Genomic DNA, 24,942 nt, shown 5'->3' on the forward strand with positions numbered 1-24,942 from the left:
CTTAGCCCATTTTTCATTGTGTCTCAGCTAATCCTATGGAAACACCAGTTTTTTTGTTGTAGTAGTTATGTACTTTTTCTTTTTTCCAGATTACTTTAGTTTTTTTTCCGGATTACTTCAGTTTCATTGTAAAATGCAGGTTCCTAGATGTTGAGGTCAAGTCAGTATCGGACAATTGTGCTAAGAGTGTCAGTTTTGGGAAACAGTCAGAACTTTTTTGGACACTGATATGTACACTTGAACAATAATTTAGAAACAAAAACAAACAAAATAAATAAACGAATAAATAAAAAGAAAGTAAGAAAATACAGCCTATAGCATGTTATGTGGAGACATTCCATGTTTAGACAGTTTTGTTTACTGCATTTCAGACCATCATTCATAAAAATGGATTGGCGATGTGGTAGATATTTATCTTTTATTTTTATGCAGAAGCCATGAGGGCTTTGCCTCTTATTCAACATTTTTATGGAGTAGCTGTGTTGGGGGGGGGGGGGGGTGTGCATGTGTATTTGCATGATGTGCTTTTAATTGATTTTTTCACCCAGTTTCCTTTTTTTTTCTTTTCTTTTTTCAAAAATGCAACAGACAGAAAAATTAAATAAATGCCCAAACATCACTTCATTAAAATGTCATTGCACCAGCAACTAAAAAGGAACCAGTTTCATCAGGGGAGGGAAAAAGACAAAAATTGTTTTGTCTTTTCTTCGTTTGCAGCATTCCAGCAGATTTGGAAGCAGATTTGGCAGTTAGTGATGACAGTGATATTGAGGTAAATCTCTCTCTCTCTCTCTGTCTCTCTCTCTCTCTCTCTCTCTCTCTCTCTCTCTCTCTCTCTCTCTCTGTTTCTCTTTTGATCCCTTTCTCCCTTTGTCCCCTCACCCTTTTGTTTTTGTTTTTTCGAATTGCCCCATCTGATTCTGTGTAGTTTCTAAATTTCATTTGTTATGTTTTTATGTTAGTAGTTTATATGCATTAGCATGAAACGGTTACGCCATCAATGTGAGTGTTCCCTTATTGTATGGATTTCCACATTGGCATTTTGCCAACATATGTTGTTGTTTTTTGTTTTTTTACTTTGTTCGGTATTAAGACAATTTCAGTTAAGCTGTCCATGGACTAAGTAACACAAATCAGTTACTCCCCATGTTTTTCCTGTTTCTTGAGTATGTAAAACTTATCATTAACTATTTCATTAACTAAGACCCACAAAAGCCTATGGTCATTTGGAAAGATGGAATAAATTTTGACTTTTTTCTTTTTGTTTTTGTTTTTTGATAATAATCATACAGAAAATGAACTTTGTTCATTGTAATTGATCAGTTTATTTGAGTGTCCTCTCCATCACCCACCCTTACTGAGACAGTCCAGTGTTGTGTCTTTATCTTTGGAGTATCTGTTTCTGTTTCTTTGCTTCAGGATGTCACGCCAGAGGATGATAAAAAGAACCAAGAAAGGGCTACAAACTTGGAGTGAGTTTGTTTACTTCTCAGTGTCTCTCTCTCTCTCAGTTCTGTCTATTGTGTAAGTGTCCATCTGTCTTCCCTGTTTGTCTGTGTGTATTTGCGTACATGTGTGGCTTTCTTTCTGTCTATCTGTCTGTATCTCTCCCTGTTTCTCTCCTTATGTAGACCTGTAATCAAGCACTTACTGGTGCAGTGAGAAGACAGAATTCAACACTGGTATAAAGACATGATCGTGAAGGAGGAGGATGGGATAGAGAGGATGTGTACATGTGCATTTTTTGTTTATAGCAGCTGCCGGGTTGGATGGAGGGCAGGTCAAATCAATATTTGTCGTTTTTCTGTTTTACCTGCTCTGCCTGTCCCCCTTTTTCACTGTCACGCCACCATTCAGTCATTGCCAATGTGCTGCTTGCTTTATGACCTTCTGGAACGTCAGGGTACGCCATCAGGATCACTTTTCAGAAATATATTAGTTTTGACCTCAGTTTTCCTGGGCAAAGCAGAAAGAAAGTCATTATTATTCCATTCATAAATGGGGGTGCGTGTGTGTATATGTGTGTGTGTCTGTGTCGGGGGTTATGTGCCCATTCACTTTACTTAATTTTAAAGGGTAGGAAGGTGTTGTTGCACAGTCATAGCATTGTTTTGACACATCATCATGGACAGGCTTCACAACAGCCTTTTCTGGCATTCTTATGGCCCAGCATGCAAGTCAAAAGTGGATTAATGGGAGGGGTAGTGGTGGTCATGACAGTGATGGTGGTGAACATGACAGGAATCCAGTCATAGTACAGGGAAGGCAAGAGATTGGTGTATCAGATTTTCTTTTCCTATGTTACTTGGACCTTGTGATACTCCTGGCCAGGAAATGGAGTTATCAGTAGACACAAGGTGACTAAAAGTGTCACTTGGTGCCAGACAAACTTACCTGCCTGAATATCAGAATTGAATCTTGTAGGTTACAAAGCAGTAGACAATTAGGAAGCAACCTCACCAGCACTCCCAGTGAGTTACAATAGTCTAGATGAGAAAGGATTAAGAAAAGACAGGGTCTTGGTTGCTTCTTCTGTAAGAAGTGAATGAATTGAAGAGATACATTAGAGCTCTAAGGTAGGCTGATTGGCAGGTTTTTGCAACATGCTGTTTCAGGGAAAGATTGCTGTCAATAACACCAAGGTCACAGACACAGTCAGAAAACTTCTTAGTCAGCCAATGGGAGTGAAGTAGGAATAGGAACTGAAAGGGAAGTGGTTTGAGACTATTTAAAGAAAGGGTTGGCTTCACTCAGTTTCATCACAATTCAAGTTTGTTGTTTGACATCCAATTTTCAATGTCAGAAAAAGAAGCCTGTAAAGATGATGAGAGCAAAGGATAGTCTGCAGGAGCAGCAGATTGTTGTAGCTGTTGTTGTCTAGAGAATCTCACTGTGAGACTATATATACTCTTTTTTTCTCTCTCTCTCTTTTTTAAAGTTTGGGGATTAATGTTGCTTTTCCAGGGTTGAAGTTAACAACGCATCCAGTGATGACTCTAGCAGTTCAGACAGCAGCTCAGCTTCAGAGTCGGAGTCATCAAGTTCTGACTCAGAAGAAGAAAATGGAGAAGACGACCCCAAGGGAGATATGCCTGCTGAGAAAGAGAAGACCAAACCTGTGTCTGTGGCTAGCACACCCCCTGACAAGGTAATCTGGCCTTTGTGTTTAGTATTATGTAAGTTATTTAATCCTCTGGTGAAAAATTGATTGAAAGGTCAGTATCAGTTTTGTCCTAGTGGTGGGGGTGGGCATGGGATTAATATGGCCTTTTCTGGTTGGGGTGATAGTAAATAAAGATAAATGAATGACGACAGACAGGTATCAAAATTTCTGAAATAGTTAGCTTACCACTTCAGTACTAACACACCAAAGTCAGTTAAAAAAAAAAGTTGTATAAGTAGTTTACCACTGGTCTACCCCCAGATTGGGAAGAATTTCTATCTGATCATTAGCAAAAAAAAATGTTTTGCAGATTCTGTTTTGAGTTGCAGTTTCAAGACAGTGTGACACTCCATTCTTTGTCCACCTAGTATATTGAAAAAAAAGAAGAGATTAACTGGAATACATTTGCTGAACACTTGAGTTGATGGCATGAGTTACAACTTTTTGTACCCTGAATGTTTGCATGTGTATGACCGTATCTGTATGTATTGTAAAATTCACTGGTTCTTCACATGTAGCATTTATAATTTTCACTTACAATTAGAAAATTGTGAAAAACTAAGTCATGATTCTGTGCACAATATTAACAGAATATTAAAAGGAAAATTTATGTGAAGTTGTTTATTTTGTAGAAATCAAATGGAAGCTGGGGACTCAGCCAGTTCATCACCAAGTCCTCCCCAGCATCAGTCCTGAACACCACACAGGCATCTACAGAAGTGTCTGCAAGCAAGGGTGGGAGCAGCCAGGAAAAGATCAAGACCTCTCCTAGAAAGATGGCGGAAATTGGTCCTTGTGATAGCATGCCGTTCTTTGTACATGATGAATCTGACCCCATTCCACGCAACAGTGAGAAGTCCAGTGCTTCACCAGACACAGTTAGCACTCCCAGCAGCCACACCAGTTCCTTAGATGCAGGCAAAGTCAGTCAGAATAAGACAAGGAGAGACAGCAACAGTGACAGCTCTGTCAATGCCAAAGCACACCCTGCACCCAAAGTAGAGGTGAGCAAGGTTTGTGAGCGCCCTAAGGTCACCTCTGGTGAAGGTAATGGTGCTGGCAATCCTGCTGCAGACAGTGCAGAACCAGCAAAAAGTTCCAACCAGCAGAACAGTCAGCGAAGGACTAGCAACAGTGGGGGTCCAGCAAAGGCCTCAAAAAAATGCTCTGTCGTTTGTTCTCCCAGTGAAGAGGATAACTCGGTGCCACAAACAAAACCGGTGTTAGGTAAGCGTGATGTACCAGAGCAGCAACCTGTGGATGGTGCAGGGGGAGAGACAGTGGCTGACAGTATACTCCTGTCCTCTTCTGCATGCAGCAAAAAGATTGTTGCTGCCGGTAAAACTAAAACACCCAGTTCAAGTATCGCCAAGGGAGCCACAAAAAGTTCCACTAAAAAGAACTTGTCTTCAAAGGGGAGTGGGGAAGACAGGAAGTCAAGTTCCAAGCATACTGTCAATACAGACATTAGTAGTCTTGTGGATGATGTGCGTGTTGAGACTTCCTTGCATGGGAAGATGCTCTCCCCGATAAGACCAAGTGCTCAGGTTGATAAGAGTGACGCTTTGGCCAAGGAACTTCCAGTACCTACATTGACCTGTGGTAAACCATCTATCATCGTACGTTTGCAGCCTTGTCTTTTGTTAAGGACACCAGCTCCAACCAAAAAGAACAAAAAAGCAATTGCTGCTGCCACCAAGTTGACGCCAAATGCATCACCTCCAAACAGCATGTCTGAACGTGGGAGAGGTGATAATAAACAGACAGATAGCTCTGGTATTCAGCTGTGTGTCAAAAGTGCCAGTGAAAAGACAGGCGGTGCTGGTAGTGTGAAAAAACGCTTATCTGATTCAGTGGATTCATCACCACCACCTCCTGCCAAAAAGAAGAAGGCAGATGCTGAAGACCGTGCCAGCTCAAAAAAGGCGCCAAGTCATATCAGTAATAAGTCTCCAGAACTGTGAGTATTGATGTGACAGTGCATGTCTGTTGTTTTCTGACTTCCTGTCTTGATGACTCTTTCATCCACTTTCATCTTTTGGATTTTTGACTCACTTGTGTAAAGAAAGTGAGTCTGTGTTTTAACCTGGTGTTCGGTTGTCTGTGTGTGTGTGTCCGTGGTAAACTTTAACATTGACATTTTCTGTGCAAATACTTTGTCAGTTGACACCAAATTAATTAGGCATAAAAATTCAGTTCTTTCCAGTCATCTTATTTAAAACAATATTGCACCTCTGGGATGGGCACAAAAAAAAAGAAAATGAAGCCTAATTATATGCAAACTGCATTTACTGTTATATTTATATTTTTTGTATTCTCTAAACTTGGCACTTTGATCTAATATTCTGACCCAACAACAAGAGCAGTTATTATTATCGTTTTTTTGTTCAAACAGGAACTTCTTTTGCTAAGCATGGAAGTTTTATTTATTTTGCAAACGTTTTGGTGCAGGTAGTAAAAAAAGGGAACTTACTCTGTAATTAATGCTAGGGGACTTAATTTGCTTTAAACTGCTCTTTCTCTCCTTAAATATTACATTTTGAAATTATACTCAGTACATAAAAAGCTTGGATTTTTTTTTTTAAGTGTATCACAAATGAGTCTTGAAGGTCTTGCCTCTCTTGTTCATGTTGTGAGTGGCTCTTACTGTGACTGGAGACAGTTTGTGCTGTTTTGTCGATCTTTCCTTTAGTGTTAGTTCATACAGTCAGCATACAAACTTAAACTGTATTTCAAACCCAACAAATCCACCATGCACATACACATCCAACCAGATAAGAAGAGAGAGAGAGAGAAAAGAAACAGGACACTTATACAGAATCAGTGGCATAATATATAATTTTCATTCTGGCAGGCTTAGAGATTCAAGAATAAGGAATATCTTGTGGATGAAAATAGTTATATATTGTCTGAAATCAGAAATGTTCAATGTTGAAGTATGTCTGTATGCAGAATAAAACTTTTTGATGTTCAGATAGTAAGCAAACTTTAACCATGGATGGTTTGTTTGGGTCAAGGGGTGGGTTGCATGAGCAAAGTTAGCATCGCTAAATTTGCTCATTGGTATGAACGTTCCCAAATCCATGGTTTATTCCGTATGCTTATGAACATTTTAACGTCTAAGCGAACTTAGCACTGCAAAAATCACCTCTTGCAACCTGGCCCTGGAGTATAAACTTTGGCTTGAGAGTCTTTTTTTTTTTTTTTTTTTTTTTTTTAATGAAATAGATTATTTTGTGGAAAAAGTCAATCAAAACATGAACAGAAGCTAAGGTATACCTTGAATTTTTGCACAAGTTATTGAAGACATGAGACGTGAGTACTTAATTTATGTCTCTTAGAAATTTGCAGGGTCTTTGATGCGCACTTCACATGTAACGGGCTTGTCATGAAACTATGTTGCTTAATCAGTTAATGCTATTCAACAGAAACAGCTCACTGATTACATATTACTCAGGTGCAAGACAAGACATATAACGTATTTTCATGATAAAACAAGTCTTAAGAAAAGGTGGTGGCATCTTTGGTTGAGAATTCCTGATCTTATTGTCTTGCATATTATTATTATTAGTAGTAGTAGTAGTAAAATGCAGGGTTTCACCTGAAAATTCAGAAAGCTTAGTTCTATCCCTGGGAAAATTTTCTTTCTTTATTTCATTTTTTTCCTTTTCTGTTTTTTACTTTACAAATTCAGGTACACTTTCATTTGAATTTTTTTTTAATAGATTGAAAAAACAACAACAAAATGTATACACCTACTGACCTAGTGTGGATTGTTACTGACAAGTTTTGCAGAACTGAAAATGAAATATTACTTGAACACATCTTTAAAAAGTGATATCTAATAACTTAGTATATCTGAAACTTAGAGAACCTCATTTTACTGGCTTGATCAGTTGATATGGACTGGACATGACATATTTTGCTTTCGGCTTCTGTGCATAGATGACAGTTAGTGGCTTTTGACCTCGTATATATGTGTGTGTATATATGTGTGTGTGCATGTGTGTGTGTGTGTGTGTTGACTTCCACGTGTTTGCTGTTTATCTGTTTGGAGTGCCTGTTTAAACATAGTAAGGGCACCACCTGCCCAACTGATTATAAATAATGGTAATATTTTTTTCAAAAACATAATGAATTTTCAGACTGTTGTATGTTTTATTTTGTTTGTTTTTTCAGTACAAATTGTGATTTTCTTTAAAACCTGAACTGGAAAACAAGAATATATACAATAGTTTAGGAAGAAACTGTTAATCCCCATAGGTCTTCTGTTCTTCTCACCTGTGTCTCTTACTCTTAGAAATTTGCAGGGTCTTTGATGCACACTTCTCATGTAATGGGCTAGTCTAAAAGAAGCCTTTGCTGCTGATTGCAGTATTTGAAAATATGGGAAAAGATGCTTTGTTGTGAACTTAATCAGCGTCATTGAAAATCTGTTTTATTTTGTCAGAAAAATGAAAAGTTTTTCCTTCTTTTTTTTCCCCATTTCAAATATGTTTATTGATTGTCTTTATAAAAACACTTTTAATATATAATAATATTTTAAACATATACACGATAGGTTTATATCAAATGGTATTTCATATTTAGTGCATGTGGTATGTAAGCAGATTGTATTTAAAACTTTTAAAGATATATATTTGTGATACCACATCATATTTTTGTAATTATTGATCATAATATACACCTGTAATGTTTTGTGTCAACAATTCATCAGTACCAAAATCAGATAGAGTTGATACTGCAGTTTTGTGTAATTGTAATGAGTGACTTGTGTAAGCAAAGGATCCTTAGCTTTATAAATCTGTAAATCCAGTCTTATCCTACTGGAGACATAGAAGTTATGTTGATATATTTTTGTTTTTACTCTGATTTTAGACATGACTTCATTGACTGCGTTTAAAAGCATTTTAAGTGGACACAAACAGCCATTTTGATGGTCACATAGGGGAGATTTATTTATTGACTGTATTGAGGGTCGGGAACATGAATGATATAACCCCCATAATACTGTTTAATGAATCTGTAATCTCACCAGTAAGAGGAAACATTAATGAATCTGTAATCTCCCCAGTAAGAGGAAACATTAAATAACAATATGTTTTTTTTCTAATATGTCTTGCTGGTAGTGGTAACATTGCCATACAAATGGACATAATTGATAAGGTCACTAGGATACATTATGATTTATATATTTTAGTATTTATAAAAACAAATTTTAAATGTCACATAGTCATAATAGTGTACTGAAAGTTGTTGTTTATTTATGAGGTTATTCACTAAAGCAGGTTAATGAAGAAGAAAAAACATCATGATGACAGATGTGACCATCTTGTTGGGTATATATTTATGTTTTTGTTGGTGTCTTTTTCTTCGTTTTTTTTAATTTGGGGTTAATATCATTCATCTTTTTCATAGTATGAAATTAAAATACAGTGGAGCCAGTTTCTGTGTACATGTATATATAAAATCATAACATGACAATGAAGCATAATGATTTTTTTAGCATAAATCTAAAATGTGAGACATGTACATAATGACATTGTAAATGCTATACATTAAAAAAAATAATTTTGAACAGATGTGTCAACAGATAGTTTGTTGTTTTAGAAACTACTCACTAATCACATAATATGAAAAGTTCTTTTTTTTTTATTCTTGAATTAGATTGCTTACTTGTTTTAGCAGTAACTAAGCAATTCAGATGTTATTAGTCTATATCCAGTGTCATGGGTTCTAGAGTCAGGTGTATCTTTTGTCTTTTGATTAAAAGGACAAAGACCCACAATACAACTTTTTGCCACTAGAAAAGTTTTAATATATTGGAATGCATGCACTGTATGTAAAACTTTACAAGCTTGCTATCATTTTAACCATTTTATAATGACTGTAATTGTAAAGTACAGTGAGTAGTAATTTCGTATTTTATTAGTCTTACCATTTCAAATTCAGTCAAGTCTATAGAAAGTAGAACTCAGTGCAAAACCCGTTGTTGAAACAGTAACGGGGTAGCACACCCAGAAGAGTTGCCAGTGAAGAAGGCAGGCTTGAAACGGAAGGCTCAGAGACGCAGCAGTGCCGGCAGCAACAGCAGCCGGTCCAGCCAGAAGACTGGACCACTGACAAAGAAAGTCAAGAAGACAGAACAGGTTGAAGAAAAGGTAGGTTACCTATACCTTGTAAATAATACACACTACATTCACTTTGAGCTATTTTACTTTTAAAGGTAATGAGTTATGTTTTTAGAATGAAGATAAGACAACATGGATTTCTATGCCATAAAATTTTAGAAGATATGTTTCTGATTTCTGTGTATGGCTTTGGGGTATATATACATTGTGTACATGAAATAACTTTTATAAGTTTCAATTTCAGTTTTTGTTTTAAAGATGCTATTTGCTTTGGTTTGACTTTGAACAGAGTAAAATTTATGTATGAATATGATGAAAAAATGGTGATCTACATTCTTGTGCTCTTTCTTTTTTCTTTTTTCTTTTTTTTTTCTTTTTTTTTTGTGGCCTTAGAAGAATGTTATTTTATATATATATATATATATATATATAGAGAGAGAGAGAGAGAGAGAGAGAGAGAGATATTGATATGTATTGATATGTATATCTGTCCTATTATTTCACCTGTTCAGATGTAACATTTACATTTTTCAGAGCTGTATATCTTTAGTTAAACTTTCATGTAAGCAGTGTATCTTTTATTATATGAATTACTTAACCCTGAATAAACATGATAAGTGGTTTTTGTTTTTGTTTATTTGTTTTTTTGATTAAAGAAAAGGGGATCCAGAAAAGGTCTTTCTGACCAAAATCATCAGTTCTCATCTATGTAGCAGTTAATTCATTGAGGGGGTATATAACTATAAGCTGGCACTCAGATCCTGATACTGTGATAGTGATGGTTTTGAAGTTTAGCCTTTTGCTGTTTTGAAAAAAAAAATTTCAAAAACAAAAGTTTTTTTTATACAATTTTGTGATTAAATAAAGACCTGTATGAACCATGCAGCACAAGTAACAGGGCAATGAGTGTGTTGTTGTTGTGCCGTGTCTTGCAGGCAGCAAATGGCGTGGAAGGAAAACAGGTCAGCAAGGAGGACCTTCCCTTTGACTCCTACAAACAACCTGATGTAAAGAGTCCTAAGCCGGCTGCCACACCTATACCCCCTCCTCCACTCCAGCCTGAAGGCATCGATAATGACTACTCTCTTGCAGCCGCCCTCGAAAAGTCAGTCACCATTCATGTTTGTTTGTTTTTTTCTTTGTTTGCTTTTTAACAGCTTGGTTACGTAAAAGGACTTCTGTTATGTGTTGTTTTTATTTTGTTTCAAAAGATGCTTTTGTTTCAACATTAATATATTTTTTTTAGATTTCATGCAGTATAAACAGTATACCCACTTTCTGAAAATCTGTGTTGAAAATTTCCTCTTTTATTTATTCTGTCTTTGTTTCTGGACATTTCTTTTAATCTCTGTTGTCTTTTCCTTTCTTTCTGTTTGGTTAGCTGGGCCATTAGTAACAATGATGAATGGTAAATGAAGCTGTAGAATGAGTCATAGTTTTGAAAACAATACCATATCCCACAGAAATAATTTTATGTGATGATAAATATTTTTTTAATGTTGAATGTATTATCTGTTATAAATGTTGGATATTGACAAACTGTGCAGACTGTTTTGAAGAGAGTGACTTATATATTAATATAAATCTTTGTTGCAGAATGGAGACTCAGGAGTTTTACGTGACAAGGGCTAAAGACCTCAAACATGTGGCAGATAAAAAGGTAAGTTACTAAATATGTGCTGGACATTTTGTCCACAGGAAAAGATAGTTTCTTGGAAAATTCATCTTGGTGTTATTTAAAGGGAAAATTAATTTTGGTGTAATTTAAAGAGAAATTCAAAATAACAGTTTTGTTTGATTCACAGATCAGAATTAATTGTGGAAAACGTTTTTAGAAGTTAAATTTTATTTGACAAGTTTTCATTTGTGAATATGCATATTATTTGTTTGAACTGGATATTTGCAGGGAAAGAACAGATTTTATCATTTTTGTTGTTTTTAGTTCATAGGTCTGTATTGATGTGCATATCATTGTGAATTGTTCTCGTTATAGATGTTAATTGGTTCAGTGAAATGTTTAATTCTGACAGGCTTACATGTTACACAATAACCCATCATTCTGGAAATTCTGTTCTGATAGTGATTTGTTCACATGGCAGGGTGCAGTGATGTTTGTTCAGTAGTTTTCCTTTGAGTTCAGGGAAACAGCGTGGTGTGGTGACCGATGATATGGTCAGGGTGTTACCTGTTGTGGATGTCTTGAGTCTGGTGCTCTTTCATCATGTTTCAGTAGGTCTGACTTTGTCGAGTGTGAGCAGCAGATAGTAGTAAATACATTGTTGTATCATGCAAAGTATGTGCAGTACTAAACAGTGAACACATTGAAATGGTATGCATAGTATGAGCAGCGCATAGCAGTGAACAATTAAAATATGCAGAATGTGACATGGATGTGGTGTATGTGTGGTTGCAGCAAGACAAGCCGAGCAAGCTGATTCCCTACATTCGCTCCGTTTTGTATTTCATCATGTGGGCACACTCATGTGAGGAGCACTTGACGCATCCAGCAGAATTTCCCAATTTCATCGAAACTTTATCGCTGACAAAGTAAGTGATCTCTATGGGCTGGGTTATCAGCTGACCATTAGTGTGTGCATACTGGTTGGTTTTATTTGGTAGCATTTCGTTTTCTTTGTGGTATCGGTGTTATTATACAGTCTTCTTGAAAAGTTAAGAGACCTCTTTTTCACACAACCATCAAACTAAGGTGTATAAACCAGACATTTTACTTTGGTTTATCGGTGTTAGTTTAAGATTGGGTCAAGGGGTGCTTAACTTTTTGTGAAGTTTCAATAAAGATATTTAATTTGTTCTGTGGTCTGCCATTAAAGAAAACACCTGATGGCATTGAATGTAATTGCCTGCACTGTGATGTGTTCTGATATCTGAGCCATTGCATACTAAACCATTTTTTAAATGACGCATTTGCTTGCATATTTATTGGAAACATCTTTTGATTGTTCTTTTTTTTTTCTATCTGTCCATGTTCTTTTAGTGGCATTACTCTCACACCACTTGCCCCCGCCACACTGGCAGAAAAACACACATAAATTGCCTTGTCAGGACCCACAGACATTGGCCAGGAGATGCCACCTTCCCACATGAAAGGGGACAAAACATACAGGTCCTGACTGACTGACTTCAGGAGCCCAGTATGTGTTTGTCTGCATTCATCACATGTTAAGTCCTTGCCAGATTGTACAAATGACCTCGCTCCAAAAAGGCACACACACTCACACAAAGAACCGAAAATGTATCTGTATTAATCAGTGGGACTTGTGAAGTTATAATGAGTGCTTATCTGATTCACAGCCACATCTACAGAATTAGGAACAGCATTCTTTCGGATCGCACTCCCACTGACAAAGAGAGGATATTATCCATATTGATGTGAGTACCCTTGCTTATTACTCTGGGTGTGGGTGATGAAAAAAAAAAAAGAAAGAATATCCATAAAGAATATCATCTGAAGTGTTTGGGGGGGGGGGGGGGAAATAAAGAGTTGATTTGAGGTGCTACTGTGTATTTTTGTATTTGGCATGAGATTGTGTATGACTGGTCAGTTCACATGGATTAAAGTAGTGAATGATTAGACAGATGCTGAAAGTTGTCTTTTTATCAACTGTAAGTTAAAAGAAACGATTCCCTGTTCCTTCCTCCCTGTTCCCTCCTCTGTCTGTCTTACTGTTCTGGAGCATGACAATAGTTCTAATGACAGAACCTTTTGATAATGCAAGAATGTATAAAAGAGCTTAACCTTTTAGTGTATTACACTGTTTGTGTGAACTTATCTCGCAAAGGATGACTGAATTGGTGATGTCTTACCTTGAAGAATGGATTTCAGATTACGCATCCAGGCCCTCTTGTCCCTGAAGATGTATAACATGCGCCGACTTGAAGCGATGAAGCTGAAGAAAGTGATAGAATCAGAATCTAACAACAAGGTCAGTATCTCAATGTGTTGTATTGGTGGGAACTCTGCATTTCAGGTCAGCTACCATGGCCGACAGTATACAAGAATAGTTAGAAGTGTGACATAGTAATCACTTACTTTTAGTTAAAATTGGAAATACTTACTGGTAATATGGAAGTTACAATGTCTTGTACTTACTGTGAACTCACCAATTTTTACATACAATTCCAAGTACCCACATTTAACTTCATCATTTGTCTACACTGATAGATTGTGTGTGGATTACTCCATTTGAAATGATGAATACCACGTTTTGTTATTTAATGTCTTTGACTTGTTCTCCATCTGTCTGTCCCTGTCACACACACACGTATGCAAGCACGCCCACGCACACACACACACACACACACAAAATAAATCTCTTCTTTGTTCGTGGGCTGCAACTTCCACGTTCACTCGTATGCACACTAGTGGGCTTTTATGTGTATGACCCGTTTTTACCCCGCCATTCAGGCAGCCATACTCTGCTTTCGGGGATGTGCATGCTGGGTATGTTCTTGTTTACATAACCCACCAAACACTGACATGGATTACAGGATCTTTAACATGTGTATTTGATCTTCTACTTTTGTATATACACGAGGGAGGTTCAGGCTTGTTAACCTTGGAAAATCTCCACCCTTTACCCACCAGGCACCGTTAAGAAGATTTGAACGCAGGACCCTCAGATTGAAAGTCCAACGCTTTAACCACTCAGCTATTGTGCATGTCATAAAAATAGATAAATAAATAACAAAAAACACCAAGAACACAACACAACACACACACACACGCACGCACACACATGCGCACATGTACACACAGAATGGCTCGTGGAGGGTTCAGGGGGTGTTCGGCGTTGCAGGGCTCCTCCGTGAAGATGTTGGGGCATGCTCCCTCCCCCCACCAAAACCACTGGAACAAGAACAGCACGGGCACTCCTTCCCCAATGTCTCCTACCCCCTCACCTGCCTGCAGCATTGGGTCTGTGGAATCACAGGTCCGTGGAGAGCCCGGATTTGTCAGGGCATCCTCTCTCTCTCTCTCTCTCTCTCTCTCTCTCTCTCTCTCTCTCTCATATGGGTGAGCAGACTTCACATTTAAACCTGTGTCCATGTCTCGCTCCCTGTGTGTGTGTGTCTTTGTCTCTGTCTCTCTCACTCTCTTTCTGTCTCTTCACTCTCTGTCTCTGTATCTGTCTATCTCTCACTCTCCCCCCCCCCCCCCCCCCCCCCTCACACTTCCCCTCCTCATTACACCCACACCTCCCATTCTGAGTCCCCCATTACACAGCCACACCCGGGTTCATCTGTTGCGGTCCCAGCACTTTCAGTCCACAGGGAACCATCAGTTAATATTAGGTTACCAGGAGGCCACATACCAGAGGAAACCCTGCACCGTTGCTAAGTCACTGTGGTGCTTTACAGTAGTGCCTGTTCTAATTAAACATTGTTAGGACACCACCTTCTAAGCCCCCGACTGACAACAATAATGGCTTAGTCACAAAGCTAGACCGAGCGTGCGTTTCCCCCCCGAATGGAGACCGCCACCACATCCCTCCAGCTACAGACCCCAATGAATCTGTGGACACTGAAGACTTTGACAGGACTCAACCCAACCATTTTTAGTGGAGGGGTAACAAAACAGCTCATCATGAAAGCAGGGCATGAAAGGCCACATAATCTTGACTTTTTATATTGATGATGAAGAAGGAGGAAGAGGATGACAATGATGATGACGATGCTGCTATGGAGGCCCATTTAGGTTTGGAACGATGTGATAAGGCTGTAGGCTGTGCTCTATGCTTCCTCTCATAATGACATACCGGCTTTAACCAGGCGGCTGGCCTGAGAGATACAGACACTTGCAGTATTGGTCAGGAAATAGATCAACACACGCATAGATGCATCCATGAAGTGGATGATAACTCAACAGTTTGGTCCCAGTCTTCCCATTGACACCCATAGCACACTTAACTCTGGGTAGGAGCCAGCCACAAAACTTATACTTCTTACTCTGTGAAGAACTATATTCTATCTAATATGATCTACACTTATGATTTTTTTTTAACTTGATTTAGATTTGGTATTTCAGGATGCAATGTGTACAGGTACCACCATAAAAATGCAAATATTTCAGTTATGTTGTGTTGGAAGCACCATAAAAATGCAAATATTTCAGTTATGTTGTGTTGGAAACAACTTAAGGTGAAGTGAATTTTGTGTTGAATGATGTGCATTTGAAACTTATTCCTGAAAAGTATTAGGAATATTCATGTTTGATTAGATTTTCTTTATTCATTGCATCTACTGATGATGATATTATTCATAACTTGGTATGGTACCCATATAAATCTTTAATTTCAGAGAGCTGGTATTATCTTTATTTATTTCCTTATCAAGTTGTGAAAACAGTTGTTTAGACACAAACAGTTGTGGTGACATTTGCCAATTTTGTTTCGGCCCCTTGTTCATATGAAGCTGTGGCTTTAAGTGAGTAAATTATCTCAGTATCTTTACTCACCATTCCCCACCTTCCCAAACACTCTCCTTGTTGTGCGGGTCAGAGTGTAGTAATACAGATGTGTGCCACTTGCCTGTGCAGGGAAGCTGTGAGCATCCTGGGAATAAGCTGTCCAATGGAGTGATGAGTAATGGGACAATAACATCACCGGGAACTATCGCTGTGGCCTCACGCATGCACAGTGCCACGCAGAAGTTCCTGACCATCGTCAACCCATTCGTCCAAAGCTTTGATACATTTATGAACACCAAAGCTGAAATCGAGGCACACAAAAGCCTGAAAGGTTAGTGTGAAGAAATGTGGCAGTGTAGCCATGTTGTGTGGTTTGTGAGCAAGGGAGGATGGGGTGGAGGGTGTTCCCACACAGTATACCACAGCCCTTGTGCATACAAACCACAAGCCTTTATTTTTAGAGATGGAATAAGTTCTGTGTATCATGTTTGGTAATGTTTTTTTAATACTGGCTTTCATGAAAATGTAAATGTAGGTCAGTTGTTGATTCACAGTATTAAAAAAAAATTTGGATATGTTTGCATGATTCTGAGAAAATTCTTCAATGCTGGGATATTTACAATGTGTTTACACTGTTGTATGTTATCTTTGGGTCTGGTTTGTATTTGCTCAAGGTAATCACACAACGATATGTGATTGTTATGAAGCAAGTGCTTTCATGACCCATTGTGCTGAAAATTGAATTACTGATTAAATCAGAACAGTGTTGCTGAATTTCTATAGTTTGTACTTGAGTGACATGCTTCCATGTTCCTATGACAGTGAGAGATAAAACAACTCTCAGTCAGTTGCAGTGGAAGTACAGAATGGTCTGGGTTGGTTTGTTTCAGATTTCTTTGGGTCAATAGATCAGCGCTGTGGCATGCTGGCCTTCGAAAGCAACTTACGGCACCTTGTGGTATACGTCTACTGGGCCTTAAAGGAACTGGGCCCTTATCCTTCCTCATAGCCCTGGCACACCCTCGTCTCCCACCCCTGCCATCCCTCCAGCTGTGACTACGGCTCCAGTCTGTGGGTGTGATGGAGGCCAGACTAACACTGCTTTACTGCCATAACCTTGTGCACATTCCGGGGTGGGGACAGGGAATGGGACAGACCACGGAAATGAAGGGGGAGGGCAGTGCTCTCTGTGTGACTTCACAACATGACCCAGAGCTGCTGCCTGTGTGATGGCACCATGGGGTGAGGAGACAGGTGCCGCTTCCAGTTATGTGCAATAGAAGCAGAGTGGTGTGGTGTGGTCAATCAGCCAGGAGGGGACCATGCTGCGCACTGGCCAGGCCAACCCTGTGCACTCTTTCTGCTACAACCTGTGCCTGACAACTGCTATTCTCTTGGTGCAAAGGCTGCAAGCTTCTCTGGAGATGGGCCTGCAGCTGCCTACAACTACACACAAACTCACACCTTCCTCTACTGTCAGGGTCCGTGGCTAAGTGGCTTTTTCATGTGTTGTGCCTACATCCATGACTCCAAAACAATTGCTAATGTATTGTGACATAAGTGTGGGCTGGAAATGATGGATGGACTAAGGTGGGGTGGCTTCTGGAAAGCTTTGTTAAGGTCACAGACAGCAGACTGTTCCGGCAATCCGGGCCTCCCCAAAGAAGCTGTGGAGTGTGTTGATGTGAAAGAGAAAGGAAAGCTTTATTCATGGCAGGGAGTGTCAGGCCATCATCGCCACATTGCAGACATTGTGTGAATTGGCCGTCTCAGTGCTACGCAATACACAGCTGTTGGCTTCTTTGTTTTCCAGGGCGCTGAGAGTGTACAGTGTGTGTGTGTGTGTGTACAACTGTCTTGTCAGTTTGTATCAGATCATCTCTCTTCTGTCAGAATAAAAATCTCAATCAACACTCTTCCAATTCTCCATTTATCAAATGATCTGAAGGTGATTGGGGTAGATTTCATTGAAACAAGACTTTGTACATGTGGAACATTGATGGTGCAAGGAGTATTGTAAGCATGCAAGAACATTGGGTATAGATAATGTGTTGTCGGAAAACTGAGTGACTTCAATTGTCCATGCCTCTAAAATGCAGCTACAGCCTAATCCCAAGCAGTCTATGTCTGGACACATTTTCAGACATGGATGTTGGCAAGCAAGTAGTCACTGTTTGTTATATCATTACTGACAAAATGTTGAAAATTGGGATAGGGAGCTATACTGTGTCTTATTTCCATTAAATAAATGCTTAAAAAAGAAAAGAAAAAGTGGATGTATGGGGGAAGTTGATGGGGAAGGTGAGGGGGAGAGAATAACCTGTTGGTCATATGGATATGGCAAGACATATTCAAAAACAACTAATTTTGGGCATGATTAATAATGGTGCTTTCCTTCTGGCTTTGAGTAGCATCTTTTTTGTTAGCAGGGTATGTGCTCCACAGTATTCTTGTTTGTTTTGTTGTTGTTTTCCTGTCATTCCTATGCCTCTCTGTTCTGTAGCTATTGTGGGCAGGCAGTCACAGGTGTCGGCACCACCATGTTAGCAAGTCAAGGGGGCAGTGAAGGACAGTGTTATACTGTCCTGATCCCTGCGTCAGTGTGTTGATGACTCCACGTGTGGACGGACCTGTACCACTTGGCCTTGATAGGACTGGTGGGGAGAGAAGAGGGGGTGGGTGGGAAGCATTGAAGGTACCGTAAAGTTCGGTCTATTGAGCACACTGGTATATAAGCCGCACCCACTAAATTTTGGAAAAAATTGAACTTTATACATACATAAGCCGCACGGGCTTATAAGCCGCACTTATTTCCGGTACCGGAACACATACTGATACTACAGAAAAGTTGTTGATACTGTAGGTTATGAAATACACACAAGCGGGAAACAACACAAAGAAAAGCAAGCGAAAATACTGCTAGTGCCACAAAAAAATAATAAATAAACACAACGAAAATAAGATCCATAATTTAGGGATAGTCACATTTATTCAACGTCATCCTGCTCACTGAATCCACTAAAATCTTTGTCTTCAGTGTCTGAGTTGAAGAGAACCAGCACAGCTTCCTCTGCCATCTTGTCACTGACTTCAGCCTCGCTTTCACTTCATGAAATTCAAAAGGTGGAGGTTGCTGCTGGTTCGTCGCTTGCACTGTCATCTGCTAGGTCAATCGCCTTCAATTTGAAGGCTGCATCATAGACATAACATCGCGTTTTCGGCATGATGAGGGTGTACGCTTGAGCAGAGTAGAACTGAATGCTGATCTGAAGGCTTTAATGTGTGCGGATTTGATTTATAAAACGTGAACAGTTAGCACACTATCTTGAAGCTTATCCAAAAATTCATGGACAGAAATCATGATTTTGGTGAGTTGAAGGGCAGCTAAGAGTAGACAAGAACGTGACACTCCTGGGATCGTTAAAATCCACAAATAAGCCACATCATTGTATAAGCCGCAGAGGTTGAAGCAGTGGTAAAAAGTTGCGGCTTATAGACTGAACTTTACAGTAGTTTAGACAGGGTTTTTCCCTCCCGTACCAAGTTACATGTGGTGAATATAAGCAGCAAGGTAGCACAGTATGTTGTTTGTTCAGACAGGGTGTGAGGATCAAAGTTGAATGAATGTCAGCAAGAAGTTTCAAATAAGATTAAGACTGATGGGTCAGAAAAAGAATGTGAACCAGGGAATATTGTTGACTGAAAGAGATGTGAGTGAGGTGGAATTTGATTGACCAGAATATGTGGTGAATTAGTTTCAGTAATGTATTAGGGAGTGCTGAATGCCAAGTGAATTTGAATATAACCAGAAAACGACAAAAGTGAGAAAGTGACCAGACAGGCTGGACAGAAGTATGAAAGTGACCAGACACTAGACAGGACAGAAGTGTGAAAGTGACTAGCCAGGACAGAAGTGTGAAAGTGCCAGACAGACTGGACAGAAGTGTGCAAGTGACCAGACACTAGACAGGACAGAAGTGTGAAAGTGACTAGCCAGGACAGAAGTGTGAAAGTGCCAGACAGACTGGACAGAAGTGTGCAAGTGACCAGACACTAGACAGGACAGAAGTGTGAAAGTGGCTAGGCAGACATGACAGAAGTGTGAAAGTGCCAGACAGACAGGACAGAAGTGTGACAGTGACCAGACAAACACTGAGACAGGGCAAAATTGTGAAAGTGACCAAGCAGACATGACAGAAGTGTGAAAGTAACCAGACAGGGCAGCAGTGTCTGACCAGGTTGTAACTGAGAAAGAACAGATGTGTGAAAGTGACAAGAGAACATTGACGGATGTGAAATTGACAGCCAGAAAGGACAGGGATGTGAAAATGACCTGAATGAAGTGATAGTGACTTTTTTTTTCTTTTTTTTTTACCACAGAGAATAAAATCCTTACGATAAAAAGTCCCGAAGTTGAAACTTCAGACACTGATAATCAAGATAAGCACCTGAACACAATGGGAAAAACAAATTTACACAAGATTAGGGATGGGGAACATAGTTTTAAGCTATCAGCAGAGTGAAGTTCTATATACTGTGTGTGTGTTGCAAAAGGGTGTACATGTGTGTGCTGTGGAGCAAAGTGTATTGTAGGGCATGTCTCTGTGCTCTATGGAATGAACTGTGTGCATACAGAGACCATAGTTTTGTTCTTTTTTTTTTCCCCAATAATGTCCAATCTGATGGTGGTGCTGAAACTTGGTATAGGACTAAGTGATGTGAGCATTGTCATTTAGAAGTAATATGGCATTGCGGAGTCCAGTAACTTGTGGCAGTGCAGTGGCACTGCTACTAACTTACACAAGTTTGCCATGCATTGTGATGGACGGAGATTTGTTGAATGATGTGGGTAAATGGGTTATATATATGCAACAGGGAACATTGTTAACACAGATCACGTACAAGGTGAATTAGAGCTCTGTGCTGTTTCACAGATTGTTTTGAAAATAAGATTGAAGCAGTATTTTAGAATGTGAGGTAATGCTCATGGCATACATGTTTTTTCACTTTGCATTTTATTTACTTACGATCATGTTGACATGTCAGGGTTTGGGTGTGAGTTCAGTATCTGTTTGCTATTTTTACCCCTTTTTTATTTAGATATGTATGAGTTGTTCCATTCTCTGTTAACACAAGATCGTTTGATATTGATTACTTTACATTTGGGTCAGGCATGCTACACTCTTACACAAACATTACATTTACTACAGGTACTCAACGACAGTGTACATTTTATTGTGAATTACTTTAGAGACAAATTTGTATTGATTGTAAAACAAGGAGGAGGAGAAAGAAAAGCATAGAACAAGTTGATTGATGTTGACTGTGTTATGCAGGAAGGCTGTGATTGGAACACGTTGCGTGGGTCCATATTGTTGTGATGTGCATGCTAGTATGCAGGATGTTTTAACCCCACCTTCCTACTCCTTTTCCTGTTCTTCTCTTGCCCCTCCCCTGCTCCCTTCGTTCCCCACCTCCACTCCTCCCCAAATGCCCCCCTGCCCCCTACACCCCACCCCCCCTCCCCAAACACCCACTCCAAGTGACTGGTCTAAGGGGAGACGTAGGACACATGAAGTAACTTATTGCCTGTTGTTCACCTCAACTGCCACTTTACTGTTTTTCATACCATTATTTATCAGTATATAACACTGCCTGTTTCGCTCCTTGCCTGTCTGTCTGCCCAGTGGGCTGCTGACTCCCTGCTCCATGTTCTCTTTCCGCTGTATCTCCTCCCCAATCCCAGCCCCAGCCACCTCACCTGTCTCCCAGCTCTTCTCTTTGCCCTAGTTCCCTCCCCATTACCCCCACCCTGTTTCCCAACCACTCCTTCCTGTACAGAATATGTTTCTTAGATTTGTAGGGTGTTGGGGTGAACATACGTAATAGGGTATTTACAGTTACAAAGAACTACTATTGATTGGTCATTTCAGTCAAGAGTCATTCAGTTAGCCAGCAACTGAGAAAATAGAATATTCATGATAAAATGATCGACAAGAAGTGTTAACGATTTTAACAGACAAGAACCAAAATACATAAAGCATGTAACTTTGCAACAACAACAACAACAAAAATCAATAAAACACAAGAAGTAACAATCTTTAAGTTATTTTACAAACTGATCACAAGATAATGCAAATGAACACAAGAAAACCCAAGTGTAAAGGAAGAACTTGAACTTTCTTTTATAAAGAAAGTATTTTTATGTGCTATTTTCTTCAAGTGGACTTGTATATAAAGGCAGTGAAAGGAAATGTGGAGAATGTCATGCACATTGACCAAGGAGACATGGTAACACACAGAAATAGAATGAAACATCTGTTGGTGTTAATTGATGATTATGATGTCATAATCATGACACACATGAAATAGAATGAAATGTCTAATGTGGTGACAACAACATTCAGAGACATACAGACCTAACTGGTGGATGATGCTAAATAGCTGTCAGTCATTACCTAGTTAGGTTCAAGACTGCCAGCAGTACACTGTCCGGTTTGTTATCAATCATGTCTGGTTAAGTCCTGGATGATCTGCAGTATTGTGTGATACCAGTCAAGCCTGGTCAGGTCTTATACTGTCAGCAGTACACTACTGTCTCCACTACTGGTTACTGGCTACTGCCTTGTTGGATCCTGGGCTGTTGGCAGTACAGCTGGCTGTCAGTCACACCTGGTTAGGTTCTAGGTTGTTGGCAGTACAGCCGGCTGTCAGTCACACCTGGTTAGATCCTGGGCTGTTAGCAGTACATTGTACTGCTGGCTGTCAGTCACACCTGGTTAGGTGCTAGACTGTTGGCAGTACTTTGCACTGCTAACTACCGGTTACCTGGTTAGGTCCGAGGCGGTCTGCAGTATACTGCATTGCTGGCTTCAGGTCTTCACCTGATCAGATCTTAGGTTGTAGGCAGAACAGTCATCGTCAAATTAGGTTCTAGGCTGTCGGTAGTACTCTGCACTGCAGTCAGTCACTGACCCCAGCTTTTAGACTTAGAGGGTCATGAACAGGGCTCCCAATTCCATGCGAGTCCAGGGAAATGACCGCCTTTGCTTCAAAGGAAGTATATTTTTTATCAGTAGAGGAGGGGAAAATTTGACATGGATTCTGTGCTGAACAGCTCAGAATTTGTATTTCAGAAGTTTTGTGATAAAGTTTTTCAAGTCATTAGAATATACATCATTTTTCGGGCTACAAGGTGTTGTGGATTATAGGGTATATCCCCAGATATTTTAAATGAAAGCCTGTTTCATCCATCAAATGATATCGAAGGTGCTTCAGAAAAAAGATGGGCAATATTTTTTCTTTAAAGTGACACAACCCAATTTTTGGATGCATCAAACCAAAAATTTGTTTGCATGAGGCAGGTTCTCATGATACAGTCAAACTGAAAGCAGGTTCACATGGTTGTCAAACTGGAAGTAGGTTCACATGGTATGATTAAACTGTAAAAAGGTTCACATGAGACAGCCAAACCATAGGTAGGTATTCTTAATACAGTTAACCAAAAGCAGGTGTACATAATTATTACACCTAAAGGTTCATATGGTCTGATGAAACTGAAAGTAGGTTCACATGATGCAGCCAAACCAAAAGTTGGTTCTCATGATACAATCAAACCAAAACCATGTTCACATGACTCAAACTGAAGGTAGGTTCTTATGACGTAATCAAATCGAAAACAGTTTCTCACGATACAGTCAAACCAAAAGTAAGTTCTCATTATTGTGTCAGATGTTCAGAAACACTGATCAGCACAGATTTTAGATGCATTTTAGGATTGTATTTGTAGATGTCTAAATTTGTAGATGAATGTCAAAATTAAGTTGACTATAAAATAGGCACTTTGCAAAAAGTACCATTTGTGGTCCCAACAATTCAGCAAGGACATTTCAGGACAGAATGTTGAGAAAATTAGTGTCTCTTTAAGTTTTTTTTATGCTGTTGGGGTGAGATGGAGGAGTGTGCCCCACACCTTTACACTCACTATTTATTTTTTCTGTGATGCTTCTAAATTGGCATTTTTGTTGTCTGTCAAAGCTGACTGTGTCCCTAATTCCAGCATAGAGAACGCCAATCATCGATCACTGTCTGAGGCCTGGCTGCTGTCTCCTTTAGTTAAACAATCTCATGTACGTGTGTACATATTTTTGCTGTCTTCAATTGAATGAGTATAACCATATATTGCTTCAGAAAGAATGTCTCTTAAAACTTTTTTTTTTTTAATATGCTATGAGAAATTCTGTTTCTTGTGATGGCCATGAAGTCATTGTGCGATCTATTTTAAGTCATGATGAAATGTGGACTTACAAATTGCTTCAATTTGCTTTGTTTTTGTTTTTTTGTGTATGTGTGTATATCTTGTGTTGATGTCTCCGTGCAAATGACTGCCTGTTCCCTCCACTACCCCCGCCCCTGTCAGGGCTAACAGAAATAAATACAGACACTTGTCAGACATATATTATGTGTCACATGGCCTTTGTCCTTCCACCGCTTTCCACCCTCTATCCCAGGCTTCCCTGTGCCTGGCTGGCTGTCTGCCTGTCTTTCTGCCATGCTGGTTTGTGTGATAATGCTTCCACTTATTTCAGAGAGAGTGGGTGGTGTGTGAATGTCTGGAATCTTAGCAGGGGTGGCTGATACAACTTTAATACACACACACACACACACACACACACACACATACATGTATTTATATTTATATATATATATATATATATATATACATGTATGTGTGTTTGTGTGTGTATGTATATGCAGTGCTCTGTTCAACAGAATTCTGTTGTCAAAAAGAATTGGAATAAAACTTGTTTCTGAGAAAGCTGTAAAAGCATGCTGTTGAATGTATTTATAATATACCACTTGTTCACTTGTTGGTCATTGTCACTGGTTAGTAGCATCAGTTAATGTTTTTTAACACTCATCACTGATTGTCATCAAACTGTTAAAGAGATTTTTTTTTAAATGTGCATTAAAAAATCTTTCACCATCCCCATGTTTTCTTTCACAGTTGTGGGTTCACCCATTGTATTTATTAAGGCGCAGGGCTGGGTAGCACAAGCAATCTGGGCATGCTGAGTTTTCCTTAGTCTATGGAATTAACTTAGGCTTAGGAAAGTTCTCTCAACATTAAGCAATCCCAGTGCTACTGAGATTGCTCATGCAACACAGACCAGGGTTCGTGGTCAGGTTGAACACTTCCCTTCTTATTCCACAGCACATGC

At 39.3% G+C, this 24,942-nt stretch overlaps 1 protein-coding gene across 1 annotated transcript in view; it reads left to right on the forward strand.

Annotated features, from left to right (window-relative positions):
* Positions 1–24,541, forward strand: part of LOC143283928 (uncharacterized) — a 44,402-nt gene extending 19,861 nt beyond the window's left edge. Inside the window, exons 8-20 of the mRNA XM_076590369.1 lie at positions 718–772; positions 1,420–1,472; positions 2,965–3,148; positions 3,796–5,123; positions 9,165–9,324; positions 10,230–10,399; positions 10,891–10,954; positions 11,708–11,841; positions 12,607–12,684; positions 13,139–13,238; positions 14,112–14,246; positions 15,851–16,052; positions 16,612–24,541. Coding sequence (XP_076446484.1) covers positions 718–772; positions 1,420–1,472; positions 2,965–3,148; positions 3,796–5,123; positions 9,165–9,324; positions 10,230–10,399; positions 10,891–10,954; positions 11,708–11,841; positions 12,607–12,684; positions 13,139–13,238; positions 14,112–14,246; positions 15,851–16,052; positions 16,612–16,730 — 2,782 coding nt within the window. The 3' untranslated portion in view covers positions 16,731–24,541. The remainder of the gene's footprint in view (positions 1–717; positions 773–1,419; positions 1,473–2,964; positions 3,149–3,795; positions 5,124–9,164; positions 9,325–10,229; positions 10,400–10,890; positions 10,955–11,707; positions 11,842–12,606; positions 12,685–13,138; positions 13,239–14,111; positions 14,247–15,850; positions 16,053–16,611) is intronic.
* The last annotated feature ends 401 nt before the right edge of the window (positions 24,542–24,942 follow it).

This window comes from Babylonia areolata, chromosome 7 (genome assembly GCF_041734735.1).
Source record: "Babylonia areolata isolate BAREFJ2019XMU chromosome 7, ASM4173473v1, whole genome shotgun sequence".
NCBI lineage: Eukaryota > Metazoa > Mollusca > Gastropoda > Neogastropoda > Buccinidae > Babylonia > Babylonia areolata.